The 16722-nt window shown below is 42.2% G+C and overlaps 1 protein-coding gene and 2 pseudogenes across 2 annotated transcripts in view; 1 reads left to right on the top strand and 2 right to left on the bottom strand.

Moving 5' to 3' along the window:
* Nucleotides 1-405: 405 nt before the first annotated feature.
* Nucleotides 406-4935, bottom strand: LOC124529077 (pantetheine hydrolase VNN2-like; annotated as a pseudogene).
* A 591-nt stretch (nt 4936-5526) lies between these two features.
* On the top strand, nt 5527-13771 carry LOC124529076 (splicing regulator RBM11-like; annotated as a pseudogene).
* The window catches only part of SLC18B1 (solute carrier family 18 member B1), a 28711-nt gene continuing 25609 nt past the window's right edge, over nt 13621-16722 (bottom strand). For both annotated transcript variants that reach the window (XM_047102837.1, XM_047102839.1), the window contains one exon: nt 13621-16190. In XM_047102837.1, coding sequence (XP_046958793.1) covers nt 16124-16190 — 67 coding nt within the window. In that variant the 3' untranslated portion in view covers nt 13621-16123. The remainder of the gene's footprint in view (nt 16191-16722) is intronic.

Genomic DNA, 16722 nt, shown 5'->3' with positions numbered 1-16722 from the left:
TCTAATAGATCTTTGCCTACATTTTGTCCCAGAGTACTTTTTTTCTGAAATGCTATTTTCTTTAATTGCTCACTTAAAAAAAAAAATCTCTAGTATTGTCGTATCATAGAGGTAATGAAGATCAAACTTTTTTTAATGTTTATTTATTTTTGAGAGGGAGATTGAGAATGAGCAGGGGAGGGGCAGAGAGAGAGGGAGACATAGAATCCAAAGCAGGCTCCAGGCTCTGAGCTGTCAGCACAACGCCCGATGCAGGGTTCGAACTCAAGAACCGCGAGATCATGACCTCAGTCAAAGTCAGATGCTTAACCGACTGAGCCACCCAGGTGCCCCAAGATCCAACTCAAACACAGCATTGACCACTCTCACAGCAGGGCTCCATTTTACATATCCCCTCCCTATTACTTATGGTAATGTGCCACCAGGTCCCCCCTCAGGAGGACATGTGGAGTCATGGGAACTACATGACTTTTTGTTCCCAATATTTGCCAAGACATAGAATTGTTCTTGGCCAGGTCGATGAGTCTTGCTTGTACTGGTGTGTGACCAAATCTAAATGAAATTTTAATTGAAACATTTCAATAAGTTAGACAGAGACAGATAAATACTGTGTGATAGCACTTATGTGTGGAATCTAGAAAAGCTGAACTCATAAAAGAAGAATAAGAATGGTGATTACCGGGGGCTTGGGGGAAGGAGGAATTGGGGATATCACTTAAGGGTGCAGAGTTGCAGCTAGCAGATAAATATGTCCTGGAGATTCAACGCACTGTATAGTGATTACATTTAACAACATAACCTAAAAGAGTATTTTATTCAGTTCATCCAGAAACAAACAGTAGTGAGAATCTAAGTGTGAGTCGATTTACAAGCCAATGTAAAAACTATTCATGAAAAAGATCATCATTAAAAGCCATAAGTTAAACTTCATGATTTTTTTTTTCACATCGGAGCTACTGCTCTGGCAATTCCTTATTCACTCTCCTGGGTCATTGGCTGTGTCCTCTCTACTGGATCATTCCACCGGCATGCAAATGTGCTCTAGTACTTAAAAAAAAAAAAATAATTAAAAACCTCTCCTGAATCCATATGTCCCTCTAAATACTGCTCCGTTGCTCAGCTCCCTCTTCCAGCAAAGCTCATAGAAAGAGTTGTCCATCTGGCTGTTTCCAGCTTGTTCTCTCTCATGCTTTCTTGAGGCGTTCAAATGAGCTTCCGTTTCTATCATCCCACCTGACAACTCTTACCGATGCCAACGATGACCTCCACATCTTGATGTCATCCTACTTGTCTGCAACACTTGACACAGTTAACGACACCCTCTTCCCAGAAACACTTCACCCTGCTGCTTGGACCCCGCTCTCTCCTTCTCCTGCTCAATGGTTGCTCTTCTCATACTCCTTTGCTGGTTCCTCCTCACCCCTTCTGAGTCTAAACATCGGAGTTTCCTAGATCTCAAGCCTTAGGTCTCTTCTCTTCTGTAACTCACTCCATAGGTGAACCATCATGGTGCTAAAAATCATCTGTGTGCTGACCCTGGGTTTTCTATCTCAGTCCTGACTTTGTCCTTCCATGCCAGACTTGTATATGCAACTGGCAGGCTTACATCTCCGCCTGGATATTGAAAGGGCAGCTTACACGTAAGGTGCACAAAATTGGCTTCCTAATTGGCATCCCAGACTTGCTGTTCCTTCAGTGCTCTGTATATCTGTAAATGGCAATTCCGTGTCTTTATTTGCTCAGGCCGAAAATGGGAGTCACTCCTGACGCTTGTCTTTCTCTCATACCCCCACAACAAATCCGGCAACAAATCCTGTCCCCTTGACATCTAAAATATATCTATTCTGATCACCACGTAACATTCTAAATAATAATGAGTCTGTTTACCTCTACCTTCTCTCACTAAATATTCATAAGTCATGGGGGGGGGGCGCATAACCTTCATTTACTAAGCGCTGTATCTCCTATTTCTAGAATAATATCTGGCACATCATAGATGCTCGATAAATAATGGCTGAATGAGTGAAAATTAAGTGAATTCAATGTGACTATCCTGGATGACGATGCAAACCCATTTTCTGTCAAAATTCATTCCTTCTACTGTAGGGCTGTGACAGAGCTCTTTACTAACCATACGTAACATCCTTTCCCCCAATCTTCACTAGTTTCCATAGCTATTGTGATCTTTGACTAGTCCATAACTTTACAACATGTGTTGTTGTTTTTAATTTTTTTTATGTTTATTTATTTTTGAGAGGGAGAGAGACAGAGCACAAGCAGGGGAGGGGCAGAGAGAATCTGAAGCAGGCTCCAGGCTCTGGGCGGTCAGCGCAGAGCCCTATGCGGGGCTCAAACTCACGCACCACGAGTTCGTGACCAGAGCTGAAGTCAGACGCTTAACCGACTGAGCCATCCAGATGCCCCCAATACATGTAGTGGTTGTTGTTGTTGTTTTCAACTTTTTTTAAACATTTATTTATTCTTGAGAGACAGAGAGAGACAAAGCACGAGTGGGGGAGGGGCAGAGAGAGAGGGAGACAAAGAATCTGAAGCAGGATCAAAGCTCTGAGCTGTCAGCATGTAGCAGGATACTCCCAGGGAGTCGCAACACGGAGGCTTTTCTTTCCAGGAAGCAACTTTATTCCCCGGCCCCCCCCCCCCCCCCCCCCCCGCATGACTCAGTGGGGTTCCCACGGAGGAACTGAGCCCTGAATGACACATGGCATAGTTTTCTATATATTTTTTGCTACTCTGTCTCCCATATATGGTAACACACAAACGTGCAGTTTGATCAGGTCTTGTTACAAGGTTGTGAGGAATGTTATATGTGAGGATAGCCAGGTTGCCTTGAGGTTTTTTTTTTTTTTTCTTTCCTTAGGGAGGGGACGCTACCACAAGCACAGAGCCCCATATGGGGCTTGAACCCAGGAACCATGAAATCAGGACTTGAGTCGAAGTGGGATGCTTTAACCAACTGAGCCACCCAGGCACCCCCAGCGTATGTTGTTATTAACAGGAAACCCAGAACTTAACCCTACCGTGAGTTGAAAAACAAATGAGTTGTCCCAATTTTCAAAACTTCTATGCAGAAAGACTGTCTAGCTATTGACCTCTTTTCTGGGAACAAAAGAAAATTTACAAACACCATAGACAGCATCAACTCAGGACAAGAAGAGTGGAAAGATTAACTGTCTTTTATCATGTCACCCAATATTTTCTTCTTTGTGTCTCTTCAGAGCTAAGAAAAGCTGTTTTCTGGTAACCCTTATATAAATGTCAGAAGAGCCAGGCATCCTAAAAAAAAAGTATGGTATTCATAATCCTCTAGTAAAACCAAAAAAAATGGCGGATAAATGTTTAATAAACTTAATCTGAGGTAAAAGAGGGAGAGAAAGTATGAGAGAGTAAGAGAGAGGATTTGACAGGAGAGAGAGAGTGCCAAAATAGAAATGTGTGATCTGTACCTCAGTAATTTAATTTTCAAGCCTTATTAGACAGTAAGATTTATACATTAAATATGCACTTATGTATATTAAATATTTTATATTAGAAAGTCTCTAGATTATTTTTCCTCAAGATAATTAGCTTTATGAGCCTAAGAAAACACTAAGTTTCAAAGCATAAGGTCTTATGATTCACGAAAATGTACATAGTAAGCTCTTTCTGCCTGAGAAGTAGATTCTGGAACAGAAAGACTCCATAAGATTGAAGTTTCGTAATTTCTTTTTTAATGTTTATTCATTTTTTGAGAGAGAGAGAGAGAGAGGCAGAGAGAGGGAGACACAGAAACTGAAGCAGCCTCCAGGACCTGAACTCTCAGCACCAGCTCAATGCGGGGCCCGAACTCAAACCATGAGATCATGACCTGAGCCGAAGTGGGACGCTTAACCAACTGAGCCACCCAGATGCCCCCGAAGTATGGTACTTTCAATGGAGACCTTGGGCTACTTCCCAAATACAACCCACTGTCTACTTCAGAAATTAATTTATTACTTGACTCCATGAGATTCTCTTCCCCTTAGCTTCTAATCCTAGCAATAAATATCTTGTTTACATATTTTCTCCAAATTTAATAAAGCTATTCATTTATAAATGATTATTAAATGGTATCTAAGCACAAATTTTTTAAGCAAATGCCAAGATAAAAATGACAATATTGTATGCCACATCTGTGATAATTCACAATTTATCATGTCGCTGTGGTGAACATGCGCATTTTAGAGAATTGCAGCATTTTTTGCACAAACAATGAGGATATTTAAAATATCTTCCTGGGCACCTCGATGGCTCAGTTGCTTAAGCGTCCAACTCTCGATCTTGGCTCAGGTCATGATCTCACAGTGGGTGGGATTAAGTGCTGCGGTAGGCTTTGTGCTGACCGCACGGAGCCTGCTTGGGATTCCCTCTCCCTCTCTCTCTGGCCCTCCGCTGTTCCCATGCACACGTGCTCATGCTCTCTCTCTCTCTCAAAATAAATAAACTTTTTTTTTTAAGTTTAAGAAATATATACCTCTGGGTGTTTTGACATGTAATGCAATTCACCTGAGGGGCCGGGATATCCTTCAGATAAAGAGAAATGGTTTCCCTGGAAAATTTCCATCCATAAAGCGCATCTTCTGGAGTCACAGTCATTTGAGCATTCTGCTTAAAATAAGCGAAATCAAAATTATTTCTTCATACGTCACATAGTTCAACACTCCATTCTCCTACTCGCTCTCCCTACCTGCTTAGCTGAGCGCTTAATTGCTCTGTCTAGAAACCTATATTCTCGTTCATAAGGAACAGGGCATTGTCCTGGGAAACAAGCGTTTCTGTCTTATTTGGCAATATAACAGCATGTTCATATACCGCGACTGTAAAAGCATCCAAGGCACTAATGTGCAGGATGATTAGGGCAAAAATTGCCACGGAGATTTGAAGAGAAGAAGTGATCATAGCCAACATCTAGTGAGCTCTGAAAGTGAAAGCAACATTCATTCAGTACTTCTAGAGAGGGAAGCATTTATATCACATAAAACTAACTTCCAGCTAACAGACTTTTCTTTTATAATCTTAGGAATATTATACCTAACTACTTTTGTGGGAAAAAAAAAAAAAAACATTTCAGTTCAATGAATACAATCAGAAACTATTACAAGGATTATACAATATGTACTATTGATAAGATTTGATATCGAATTTAAAAAACACAAAATTCAAATGTAAGCCCACTGTACCCTTTTATTGATAGAAAGAAAATAAATTAACTCTCGTGAAAAATCATAATACAATAAACATTTCATTTATTAAATTACAAAACCTATTTTTTTCTGCTCTATTAAATGATTTACATCATGTATATTTTTAGAAGAGGAGAACAATTTTAAAATATTTGCTACTAGGAAAATGCACTATGGTACAACATCAGGAAGAAAATTCACCCAAATTGACACTCTGGCTTACTTATTAAAGACTAAGAATGTGTGCTCCATAAAAGCATGATTTTGTGTCTATTTTATTCACTGCCAAACCCTCAGTGCCCAAAGCATGAATTGTGCAGGTGAGGTTCTCTGGTGTTAGGCCAGAGGAGAAATCAAGGTCACTGCTTAGCTGGACCCAGCCCTAGGAGAACTAAACTTACTTCTTCCTTCCCTCCCTCTCTCTTTCCATTCTGCCCTCCCTCCCTTCTGTCCCCCCTTCCTATTTCCTTCCTTCCTCCCTCTCTCCTTCCCTTCCTCCCTCCCTTCCTCCTCCCCCCCACCTTCCTTCCTTCACCTCCTTCCTCTCTCCTTTCCTCTTTCCCTCCCTCCCTCCCTCCTTCCTTCCCTCCTTCCAAAGTACATACAAGGGAAGAAGTATCTCAGGCCAGTCATCATAAACTGTTATAACTCAGAGAAGACATAACTTTCATTTTCTCAAAGACAAATTAATCACATAATAGAGTTTTAAGAATATGCTTTTCCTAGGACATCCATATTCTCACTCCCCTACTCCCAATTCCACCATGCAAGAGGTTTTTCCAGTTGTTTTAGGGTTTTTTGTTATTGTTGTTGTTGTTGTTGTTTTAAAAAATCTGGCCCTCTTAGTAAAAGCCATTCAAATATTTTTGTAGATTAGCAACAAATAAATTATTCTGTGCTCTCCCTCATACGGAGATAAAATTCTTGGTAAAGGAAAGGCCTAAGGGCTATAAACAAGTCTACTCATATTTTCTGCTTTGAATAGAATTTTCTATTTAAGAAATAACTTCTTAAATAGAACAATACAAATAATTTTGAGAAAAATGGTCAAGCCCTTTAGTGGACAATGTGAGGGGAGAGATATGTTTGGGAATTTTTAGCAGATTGTACAATAGATTACTAGTATGTGATTGTACTGTATATATAGTTTGTCCATAGTTATTATATTAATATAGGTAATTGGTATATACTCATCTCTATACAGTAGATTTTGAGTGCCTTTAAAGTTTGGAGAGCATATAAACCAAATGCCCACACTTTTTAGGACAGGAATCTGAGGCACAGAGAAGCAGAGTAACTTAGAGACGGTGTGCAACTTCTCATTCCTGATTCCAGAATCTTCTCCTTATATCCAAGAGATCACGCGTGGGACTGTGCTCTGATTTAATGTCTGCATCCCAGGGTCTGAGCCCCGGAGCCTTTTAAAGAACTCAATTCAAAGTGATCGCCTTAAGGAAATCTCACATGAATCTGCTAAGTGCTAGATGGGCACTTGATGTGGTCAATGCCTAGTGAAGACCCTTAAGCTTTTCCATCTCTCCAAGAACTATTGGGATCATGACCTACCTTCATGTGACTGAACTCACTAATAATATTTCATTATCTCCTTTGCTTAGAAGTAGTCAGGTAAGCTGGCAAAGATGAGCTACAACCTTTTCTTTTTGAGGCTAGGAGCAGAAACAGCCATGTCTGTCTTTCACGTCTTAGCATCCCCCAGTTTCCTGGACGATGTTCTTCTTTGTGGCTATGCAAGAGAGAAAGGGTGTTAAATAGGGTTTTCGGCTGCAGGGGGAAAGGGGCAATGGCTTCTGATGTGAAGTCGAGAGGATGACCGAGTTGCCTCTTTTCTCTGCAGCCTTTCAAAATTGTCTCATTACAATTGAGGTGTAACAAAAGTAAAGGGATGGAAAACAGCAATTAAAACACAGAAAGATCCTTGAGATAGAAAGGAAAAGTGAATCATCTTTACAAACATTTGCTATCGAGACAGTTGCTATTGCCTGAAATCTTCAGAAGTAAAAGATTCAATTCAAGACATAGAACTTCCAGAGTTCCCATTTTCATGTTCATTAAAGTGATTGACTACATAAAGCTTAACTTCTTTAGTTTAGCTCAGTTATAAAATAGCGTTACCCGTCACAGGAGCACGGATGAATCATAATTTACTGCTAAGAGTGCCTACCTTCTGATTTACCATTTTGTGATTAACGGACTTAGTTGCAAGGGTGAAAAGTTACAATCGATTCAAAGTTATTTGGTCAAGGAGTCACTCTGAAAAAACATACAAAAAATAATTGTGAATCTGGTTGTCTCTAAGAACGGTGCTCAGTTGGGGCTAGGTTTCGCATCTGTAATAAGGGAAAAGAACAGAAGCGTAGTTTCTGCTTTGCACTCCCCTTCTTTGAACCTCTGTCTCTCACCTAAGAGTTCAGGTCATCATACCTGCTCTATCGCCTTCACAAGGTTATTCGGAGAGCCAAAGACACAGGAAAGTCCTCTGTAAGATTACGATGGGATCACAAGCATTAACAAAAAGGAGCGCCAATGTAGCAATGCAACGATCCTGACTGCTCGATGTTCTTTGTTAAGTTCCGAGAGCTACTGCTGTTCAGTTAAACGCATCTATGCCTTTCAGGGTGCTGTGCTGGGAAACAGCTGGGAACAGGTTGTGGACAGGATATCAAGCCAAGGCAGGAACAGCAGATGCACAACGGGGTGGGGGGATGGGGGAGGGGGCGGGGGGGGCGGGGGGGGGGTCGTCAGAGGCACAGCAAAGGCACCAAGACAGGAAGGAGGGAGCAGCTCCGGGCTCTGACATGGGCTACAGGACTGGTCTGGCCTCTCTCCCAGTTATGAGATGATAATAAGCGAGTTAAGAAATACAGGGTTGGAAACAGCATGTACAATTTTTGACAGCATTTCCTCCTAGGCAGCCAGGATGACACATCAAAATAGGAAGCAAGAAAAACAGAAAACTCGGGCCCTTCTTGTAAAACGATTTTCTCTGGATAGCACATGCCAAAAACAGAAGACAACAGAGATCCCGTACCCCAAAAAAGGAACATGGAGTTAAAGAACGTTTCTGTCCTGCCCCCCACCCCCACCCCACCCCCTGGATTCTTGGCCCGCGTCCTCTGCAAGACAGTTTGAATCAGCCTCCGTGGAAGGGAAGGTCTTTTTTTGAGCAGAACCAGCCTGAACTTGACCAGAGCCGGTCTGAACTTCAACCGGTGCTCCTCTGGCCTGGCCTGGCCTGGCGTGGGCGTTCTCTTGAGACCCGCAATGCAACTGAAGCCAAGACAGGATCTGAGATCATAATGACGCACGATAGCCTCGTGCTCCCCGCAGGCCCTACTGGTTGGACAGAGCTAAACCACAGGAAGGTGCCACTAGTCAACTGGTTTTGGCCTACAACAGCACCCTGCCCGGCTCCTTTCTGTTCTCGGAAGTTTAGGATGGAGGTGTGCTGAGCCGCAGAGAACAGGTAGCATGCTCCCATTCGGAGGGCCGCGACTTCCTCAGAAGAAAAACAGTACCGAGCTCTCTTATTGATGTCACTTGCAGATTGCTAACTTTTGCTCTGATCCAACCCTGCCAAAAGTTCATCGCATTCACCAGCAGAGACCTGTAAAAACTCTTTCGGTTGGTGCTATAGACTGAATGTCTGTGTGCCCCCCCCCACTCCCCCCTGCCTCCCACATTCATATGTGGAATCTTGATCCCCCGTACGATGGTGGTAGGGGGTGGAACCTTTGGGAGGTGATCGCATCATGAGGGTGAAGTCCTCACCCATGGGAGGTCTGCGGTTATAAAAGAGACCCCAGAGAGCTCCCTTGCCCCTTCTGCCCTGTGAGGACACGGTGAGAAGTTGGCAGTTTGCAGCCAGGAAGCAGGTTCTCACCAGACCTGAAATCTGCGGGGGCCTTGTTCTTGGACTTCCCGGCCTCCGGAACTGTGAGAAATAAATTTCTGTTGCTTATAAGCCATCCAGTCTACCGTATTCTGTTACAGCAGCCTGAACTGACCAGCACAGCTGGATTCAAGGTCAGGGTGACCGCTGCAACTAAAACAAATCCAAAGGAAATGGATCGAAGTCATTTGTTTAATTGATGAGGCAGGTGAAGAAACATGCATTTAAAAGGATATGATATTTGGGGCGCCTGGGTAGCTCAGTTGGTTGAGCGCCCAACTTTGGCTCTGGTCGCGATCTCGATCTCGTGTTCATGGGCTTGAGCCCCTGCATCGGGCTCTGTGCTGACAGCTCAGAGCCTGGGGCCTGCTTTGGATTCTGCGTCCCCCACCTCTTTCTGCCCCTCCCCTGCTCAAGCTCTCTCTCTCTCTCTCTGTCTCTCAAAAAATAAAATAAAATGTTAAAAAAATTTTTCTTAAAGAAAGAAAGGATATGATACAAAAAACAAAAGTGAAATCTCAGGAACTTACAGAGGAAAAAGATAGATGAAAAGAGAAAAGTGTCCATCAAGCTGCGGTACATTTTTCGTTTTGTTGAGTCATATGAAAGCACCACACTAATCTATCATAATTCGCCTTGTTCTTTTTCAGTGAGCAAAGACATAGAAAAGCATGTCTGAGGCCCAAGATAACTAGTTACAGGTTCTGTCGAAGTGAAGCCCGCTGTTCCCCTGGATCCCATCTGCTTCTTTTTTTTCCAAAGCCGGTGGTTCCTCCAATCACCCCTTTCAGTTTTGTTTTACTTTCCAGAGGATTCTGCCCTCCTACTCAGGGACCAGGAAAGGGAGTATTTGTTTTATCTAGCCTGACAACTCTGATTCTGGGGTTTTCTTTCAAGCCATCGGAGGCCAGGTTTACACTGGCACGATGGGACTGCATGATTTCTACTGAACGAAGGCCAAATGGCCAGGAGAAGTAACAGGGCAACAGAAGCTGGGAATTTCTACCTCTGGGCCTAAGCTGACTCTTAAAGTTCATGTCATATTCTTTTTTTTTTTTTTTTAGCACATTATTCTTCTATTATAACACAGATCTACTCTAGAACTTTCCTCGGGGTGGAGATAACTACATTCCGTATGGTCCTGCATCTAATTACTGCTAACTTAGGTGACGTGAATTTTCCTCACTACAGTTATGAGTCGTGATGGTATTGAGTAACGGTTAAGGAGGCCAGAGGCTTGAGTCACTTTCTAGCTGTGCAACCGTGAGCAAGTTATGTGCCCCAGTTTTCTTCATCTGCAAAATAGTGATGGACGACGTGATTTTTGCTGTTATTATTACTGCCTCAGGTCTACAAGACAGAGGCTTCATTCTGAGGGCAAGGCCCAGCGCATCTTTGACCCACATCTTTAACTCTTGCTGATCAGTGGGCCACCCATCCCTGACTAATAACTGGTTAAAAGAACATGAGCTAATCCACATTCTCTATTTTCTCATTGTTCCGTCTCTTTCCACAAAGTCCTTCTTTGTTCCGTCTCTTCTGCGTCAGCCTGACCAGAATGGTTTCTCCTGAACTTATTCAAGTCTATTCCTACTAGATAATCTGGATGGCTTTCCTTCTAACATGACCAGAGACTCTCCCTCTGATCAATAGCCCTCTATCCTTATTTCTTGCCTCATTCTTTTGTTTAAACCTCCCACACAGAGAGAAAAACAGCTTACCAACAAACTGGATTACTCAGGCGTCGCTCTGGGGAATGGAAAATGGCCCCGCCACTCTAGAAAACAGGTTGGCAGTTTCTTAAAAAAAAACTATCCACTGCCTGGCCCCCTCTGGGATGACAGGCAAATCAGGGAGGCGGGGCAGGGTCACTGTGCCTCCTCTATCCTCGTGTTCCCTGCTCTGGAAAACGAGACAGGACAGCGTGGAGAATTTAGAGACCCCCATTTAGAAATGCTTTAGGAGATGTTTCTTCAGTTCCTTATGGGCCACACCAGTAACTAAAGTGACCATGTGCCAAGACAGAGAAAAAAAAGCTGCAGGTTTGTGTTTGTCTGCTTTGAACACCCAGAATCCCAATCTTATGTCATAGCCCTGCTACACGGAATTCATTTACATGGGTGATCAATTAATGTGTAATATCTGCTGGGGAGCTCTTGCTCTTCTCAACCCACTAAACGTGGTCTTGAAAGCCGTGTGAAGATAAATTCACTAGCTACAGGAATGAAGACGTTGTCAGCAGATCTTACTGTTCTAGGCAGGTTTTTTTTTTTTTTCCAATTAATAATGCTGCTTTACCTCAAGAATATGTTTTCTTCAAAAAAAAATGTGCAGCGGCATGCATGTAATCCAATGTGGCAGCCACCTTACCATGAGATGACCGGGTTGCTTCCTCACAGACATCCTTGTTCCCTCCCCACCATGTTCCGGATCCGGGGAACGGATCTCTTAGGAATGGACTCATCGACAACCAAGTGACTCTGATTTTTATCACACAAATAGAAGAGGCAAAAGGCAACCAGTAACAGTGATAGAACAGAAAACAATAGAGGAAATGAGTATAGCCCAAAGTTCTCCAAGTGTACAAAGAAAAGGTATTACGTTTCTCAGGATCCACATAAGAGTGAAAACATATGGTATCTGTCTTTCTCCGTATGACTTATTTCACTTAGCATAACACTCTTTCCAGTTCCATCCACGTTGCTACAAAAGGCCATGTTTCATGGGGGAGGGGAAGGGAAAGAAAAGTTAGAGAGGGAGGGAGGCAAACCATAAGAGACTCTTAAAAACTGAGAACAAACTGAGGGTTGATGGGGGGTGGGTGATGGGTATTGAGGAGGGCACCTTTTGGGATGAGCCCTGGGTGTTGTATGGAAATCAATTTGATAATAAATTTCATATTAAAAAAAAGAAAAGAAAAGGTATTAGTATTATGTTTAAATGAAGTCTTTATCTACACTGGTTTTCTCTTAAAAGCAAAAAGAAAACTCTATCTGAATTCATCCAACAACTGATCTTGTATCCATCACTTTTAAAATATATAATAATGTGACAGCTAATTTGGTATTCAAATTTTTCTTGAATGACAAAAACTTAAAACCGATTGTTTTTTGTATTTGTATTTGTCACACTATTGTTGAACCATTGTCAACAAGAAATACACTTTGTGTTACTACTGATGACAAAATCACACTGAACCATTAATCAAAAGTTATTATCATGCTTTCCTAGATCATTCCCTATAACTCAAACTATAAATAGGCTGGGATTAGAAGTAAAGCTGTGAATTTTCTGAAGGAAACTAGGGCAAATATTTCAAAGTTGCAAGTTTTCCTAATGAAGACCAAATAAGCAGACTTTAGTTTCTTTTCATACCTTAGAAAGGTATTTTTTCAGTCTATGTTGTTTCTGAGACGTACTCTTCTGTGCATGTATCTCATAAACTGAGGACATATGACAGTGATACCAAAGGAAAGGTAACTGTCCTAGTAGTCATTTTTGGATCATTCCCTTTTGATATGATTGTATGTAAATAGAGATATCTGCTTCTTTATTTCTCATTTATTAACTGTATTTAATGAAAATTAGTTGGCTGTGTAGTATTATTACTCACTTCTTTTGCCACCTAGATTTAAGAGGGTATACTTAACACATTGGATCTCGATAAATTAATAAACAAGTAAATAGAATATTACGTTAAGGTATGATATTTAATATGTATTGTCTAAATCAAATTTCCTATGTAAATAAGTGGGTTATTTGGGGCAAACATGAAGCATCATACAACCTAGCAGTTGTATTCCTGGGCATTTATCCCAGAGAAGTAAAGATTTGTGTTCACAAAAAAGAACCCTGCAAGTGAATGTTCATAGCATAGTTTATTTGTGTTTATAATCATAAAATGGAAACAATCCAGATGTTCTTAAGTGGATGAGTAAACATACTGCATATCCATAGCATGGAATGCTACTCATCAATATACAGAAATTAACTACCAATATGTACACGATCTAAAGAGCATTTGGCTGAATGAGAAAAAACAATCCCAAAAGGTAACATACTATAGGATTCCATTTGAACACGTTCTTGAAATGATGAAATTATAGAACTGGGGAACAGAGCAGTGCTTGCCTAGGATTAAGGAGGGGGTGAGGGTGAGAAGGAAGCGGATCGGATATGCCTATAAAAGGACAACATGAAGGATGGGACTGTTGTGTATCTTGACTGCATCTTGGTTTTAATATTGTACCGTCCTGTTGCAAGATGTCACCACTGGGGGAGCCTGGGTATGGAGTAAACATGGTCTCCGTATTATTTCTGTGTATTATTTCAACCGCATGTGAACCAGCAATTATCAAGGCGAAAAAAAAAAAAGTTTCAGAAAAACGATTTGTGAATTTTTATTTGCCCTTCTTATTTTATTTTCCATTTGGATTAATTTGCATGTCTATATGTATATATGATACCTTTTATTTATTATTCTACATTCGGTCTCATTTAAAAAAAAAAGGGTTTCTTTTAAGCTGGGTACCTTTGTTACATTTAGAGGCATACAGATCTATAAAAATATAAACACACATACAGTGATTTCCCTGAGAGTTTTGACCCACCTTTTCATCAAAGTTCCTCTCTCTTCTCATAGTTTTAAATTTTTGTCATCTATTTTAGCATCTGCAAAATCATAAAATGAGGAAATAGCAAAGGTGGTTTTGCACAAAGTGTCTGTAAATACACAGGTAGACGGCGGCAGGTATTGGAAGCATCGTGTTTGGGAAGGGGGGCAGAAACCTCTCGCCAGAAAGCCTGGAATCTTTGCGGTGACGGTCGACAGCGCTGGTGGCCCGGAGCCATGTGGCACGCGAGCCCGGTCGCAGCGCCCCAGCTGGGAGCTGCAGGATCCATCGCCACAGTGATTTAATAGCGGCCCCGTGCGGCAGCGGCGGGAACTGCAGGTGTTCAGCGGCAAACTGGGCCCCTGGGCCCACGCTGGGGTGCAGCGGGTCAGGGGCACACTCCATCCCGGTTCCACTCCGGGAAGTGGGGCACAGGGGGCTGGGTGACCGGCCATTCCTTCTCACATGCACTGGACCACCCTTTGGAGTTCCCACAACGGAGGGACTTCGGGGGAGAAGGGCAATGAAGATTTCCGCACTTAAAGCCAATTTTCCAACACGTGGTTGCTCTCCATCATCCCCATCTCCATCATCCTTTTAATTTTTTCTTTTTTTTTTCTTTTTTTTTTCGCTCTGGTGGTGTTGTTACAGGGCATCCCACCCTGGGTTATTTTTCCCCTTCAGGATTTGATTTGCTCCTATTCTTCCCCATCTCACTAAGAGGCACTCTCATCCACCCACATGCATCCTCAAGCCAAAACCTTGAGTCACCCCTAAATTCCTCTCTCCCCTCCTTCTACATGAGCAGGTCCTGTTGGCTCTCCTTCCAAACACATCTTTTATGCTCCATCTCCGCCACCACCTCCATGGTCCAAACTACTCATGTCTCCCTCTCTCTCTCTCTGTCTCCAAGCTCCCATAGATCTCCCTCCATCGTTGCTAGACAATGGCCCTCCTGAAACATGAATCAAATTCTGGCATCCCCTGTTGAGAAGCTGGTTCCTTCCTACCTCCCCAACATCCTCTGTTTACTAGATTTCAGCCACATGGGCCACAGGGTCATCTTTGACCATGACAAACCCTTTGGCACGGGCTAGGGAAGGCTCTCCCTTGGGATGACTGCCTTATTCTCACCCTTCGGGTCTCAGTTCAAACGTCTCACCTCCATGGAGAGGCCTTATCTAAATTAGAACCCCACACCTAATGACTCCAGCCACTTTCTCTTTCCTATCACCATGTTTTCCCCTTAATAGCAACTCTGAAAGATAACAGGAGAGTCTGGTATTTATTTATATGTTGTCCATCCACCAAGTTCCAAAAAGCAGAGATTGTGTTTATTTTGATCACAGTTCAATTGCTAGCACATCACAGACTGTCAGTTTAGAGAAGTCATTCAATAAATATTTTTGAATTAACACACTTCTTCTATTTAAAAAATGGGGGGTGGGGGGATAAACGTGGCTACTACATCATGGAAACACAGCAGAAGGTATGAGAACTACACAGTAGGGATTCACCCACTTCAAGCAACAGCACGGATTTTACGTGAAGTCAGACAAACCCCTTCCCTGAAATATAATAAGCAATCCTGTGGGCTTACTTGCTTGGGAATGGGATACATCTACCAGAAGTAGGTTTAAAAAAAAAACAAAAAACAAAAAAAAAAAGATGACAGGACTGAAATACAGACATTAAGGGAAATGAGTAATGTTATACTAAGTATTGTTTATAAATCCAGATCATAATTCATAAAGTACGTTACAAAAGGGAAAATCTGAAGTAAGGTTATTCTTGTAACTCTCACACAAACGAAACTTCTAGAAGAGCTGAGGGCCTGGGAATACTATGCAACTTTTGCATGGGAGGAAGGAATTTTGCCTTTTGAATAGAACAAAACTCTTAGGACACAGATAAAGCATGCCTTTTAAAAACTGATTTCACAGTAACTATTCTATACATTTTGAGAAATCTTGGTACTACTTTGAGGCATATCAAATTAATTCATTTATTTCCCTGTTAATAAAGAAAGGTACATTCACAGAATTAGTGCATTTAGAATAAAAAGTAAACAGAGGAATCAGGAGACCTGGAGTCAATAACCTCTTGACGGACAAATTCGATCACCTAAAAACACAAACTTTTGCTGATTCTCAACCGCTCTTCTCACACTTAATGTCTCACACATGGCTGGTTCAACAGGCCAGCTTTTCAGGAAAGCCCAACACAGGATTCTCCAAAAATATGTTGAGACTTTCAGGATGGTGGTGTAGGTAGGGTCTGTGGAGTTTTACGTGTAATAGTAAGAAAACCCCTTTCAACTTTGATGTTCAAGGCCAGGAGCCATCAGTCTCCCCAGGGGTATCCATCCAGGATTCTTAAGGCTAGATTTCATCAGGTAAGAGAGCAGTTTGCTCTTCCTCTGTGCCGAGGATATTTTGGAGTTTAGATCTGCATTGAACGGAAAAAGAGGAGTACCTTACTATTTCTCACCTTAAAAAGAACCAGTACCTACACCTCTGCCTTTCCCCTTAAATGCCATCTACCAAGTGATGAGGCTTACAGTGCCCAGAAATCTTCTGCCTGAAGGAAGGGTGTAAAATGGCGATTTCTTTTCCACTGCCCTGGGCTGACTTTTCTTTTTTTAATGTTTACTTTTTTTTTTTAATGTTTTTGTAATGTTTATGTTTGAGAGAGAGTCAGAGAGAGACAGAGCGTGCGAGGTGGAAGGGCAGAGTAAGAAGGAGTCACAGAATCCGAAGCAGGCTCCAGGCTCTGAGCTGCCAGCACAGAGCCCGACGAGGGGCTCAAACCCATGGGCTGTGAGATCATGACCAGAGCTGAAGTTGGACGCCTAACCAACTGAGCCACCCAGGAGCCCCTAATGTTTACTTATTTTGAGAGAGAGAGAGAGCACATGATCAGGGGAGGGTCGGCGGGGGGGGGGGGGGATCCCAAATAGGCTCCACGAGTCAGTGCAGAG

This window comes from Lynx rufus, unplaced genomic scaffold, assembly GCF_022079265.1.
Source record: "Lynx rufus isolate CCGP_SWC_20201006 ecotype Redwood Valley unplaced genomic scaffold, mLynRuf1.p SCAF_6, whole genome shotgun sequence".
In the NCBI taxonomy this organism is placed as follows: Eukaryota; Metazoa; Chordata; class Mammalia; order Carnivora; family Felidae; genus Lynx; species Lynx rufus.
This window is presented reverse-complemented; position numbering and strand designations above follow the sequence as displayed.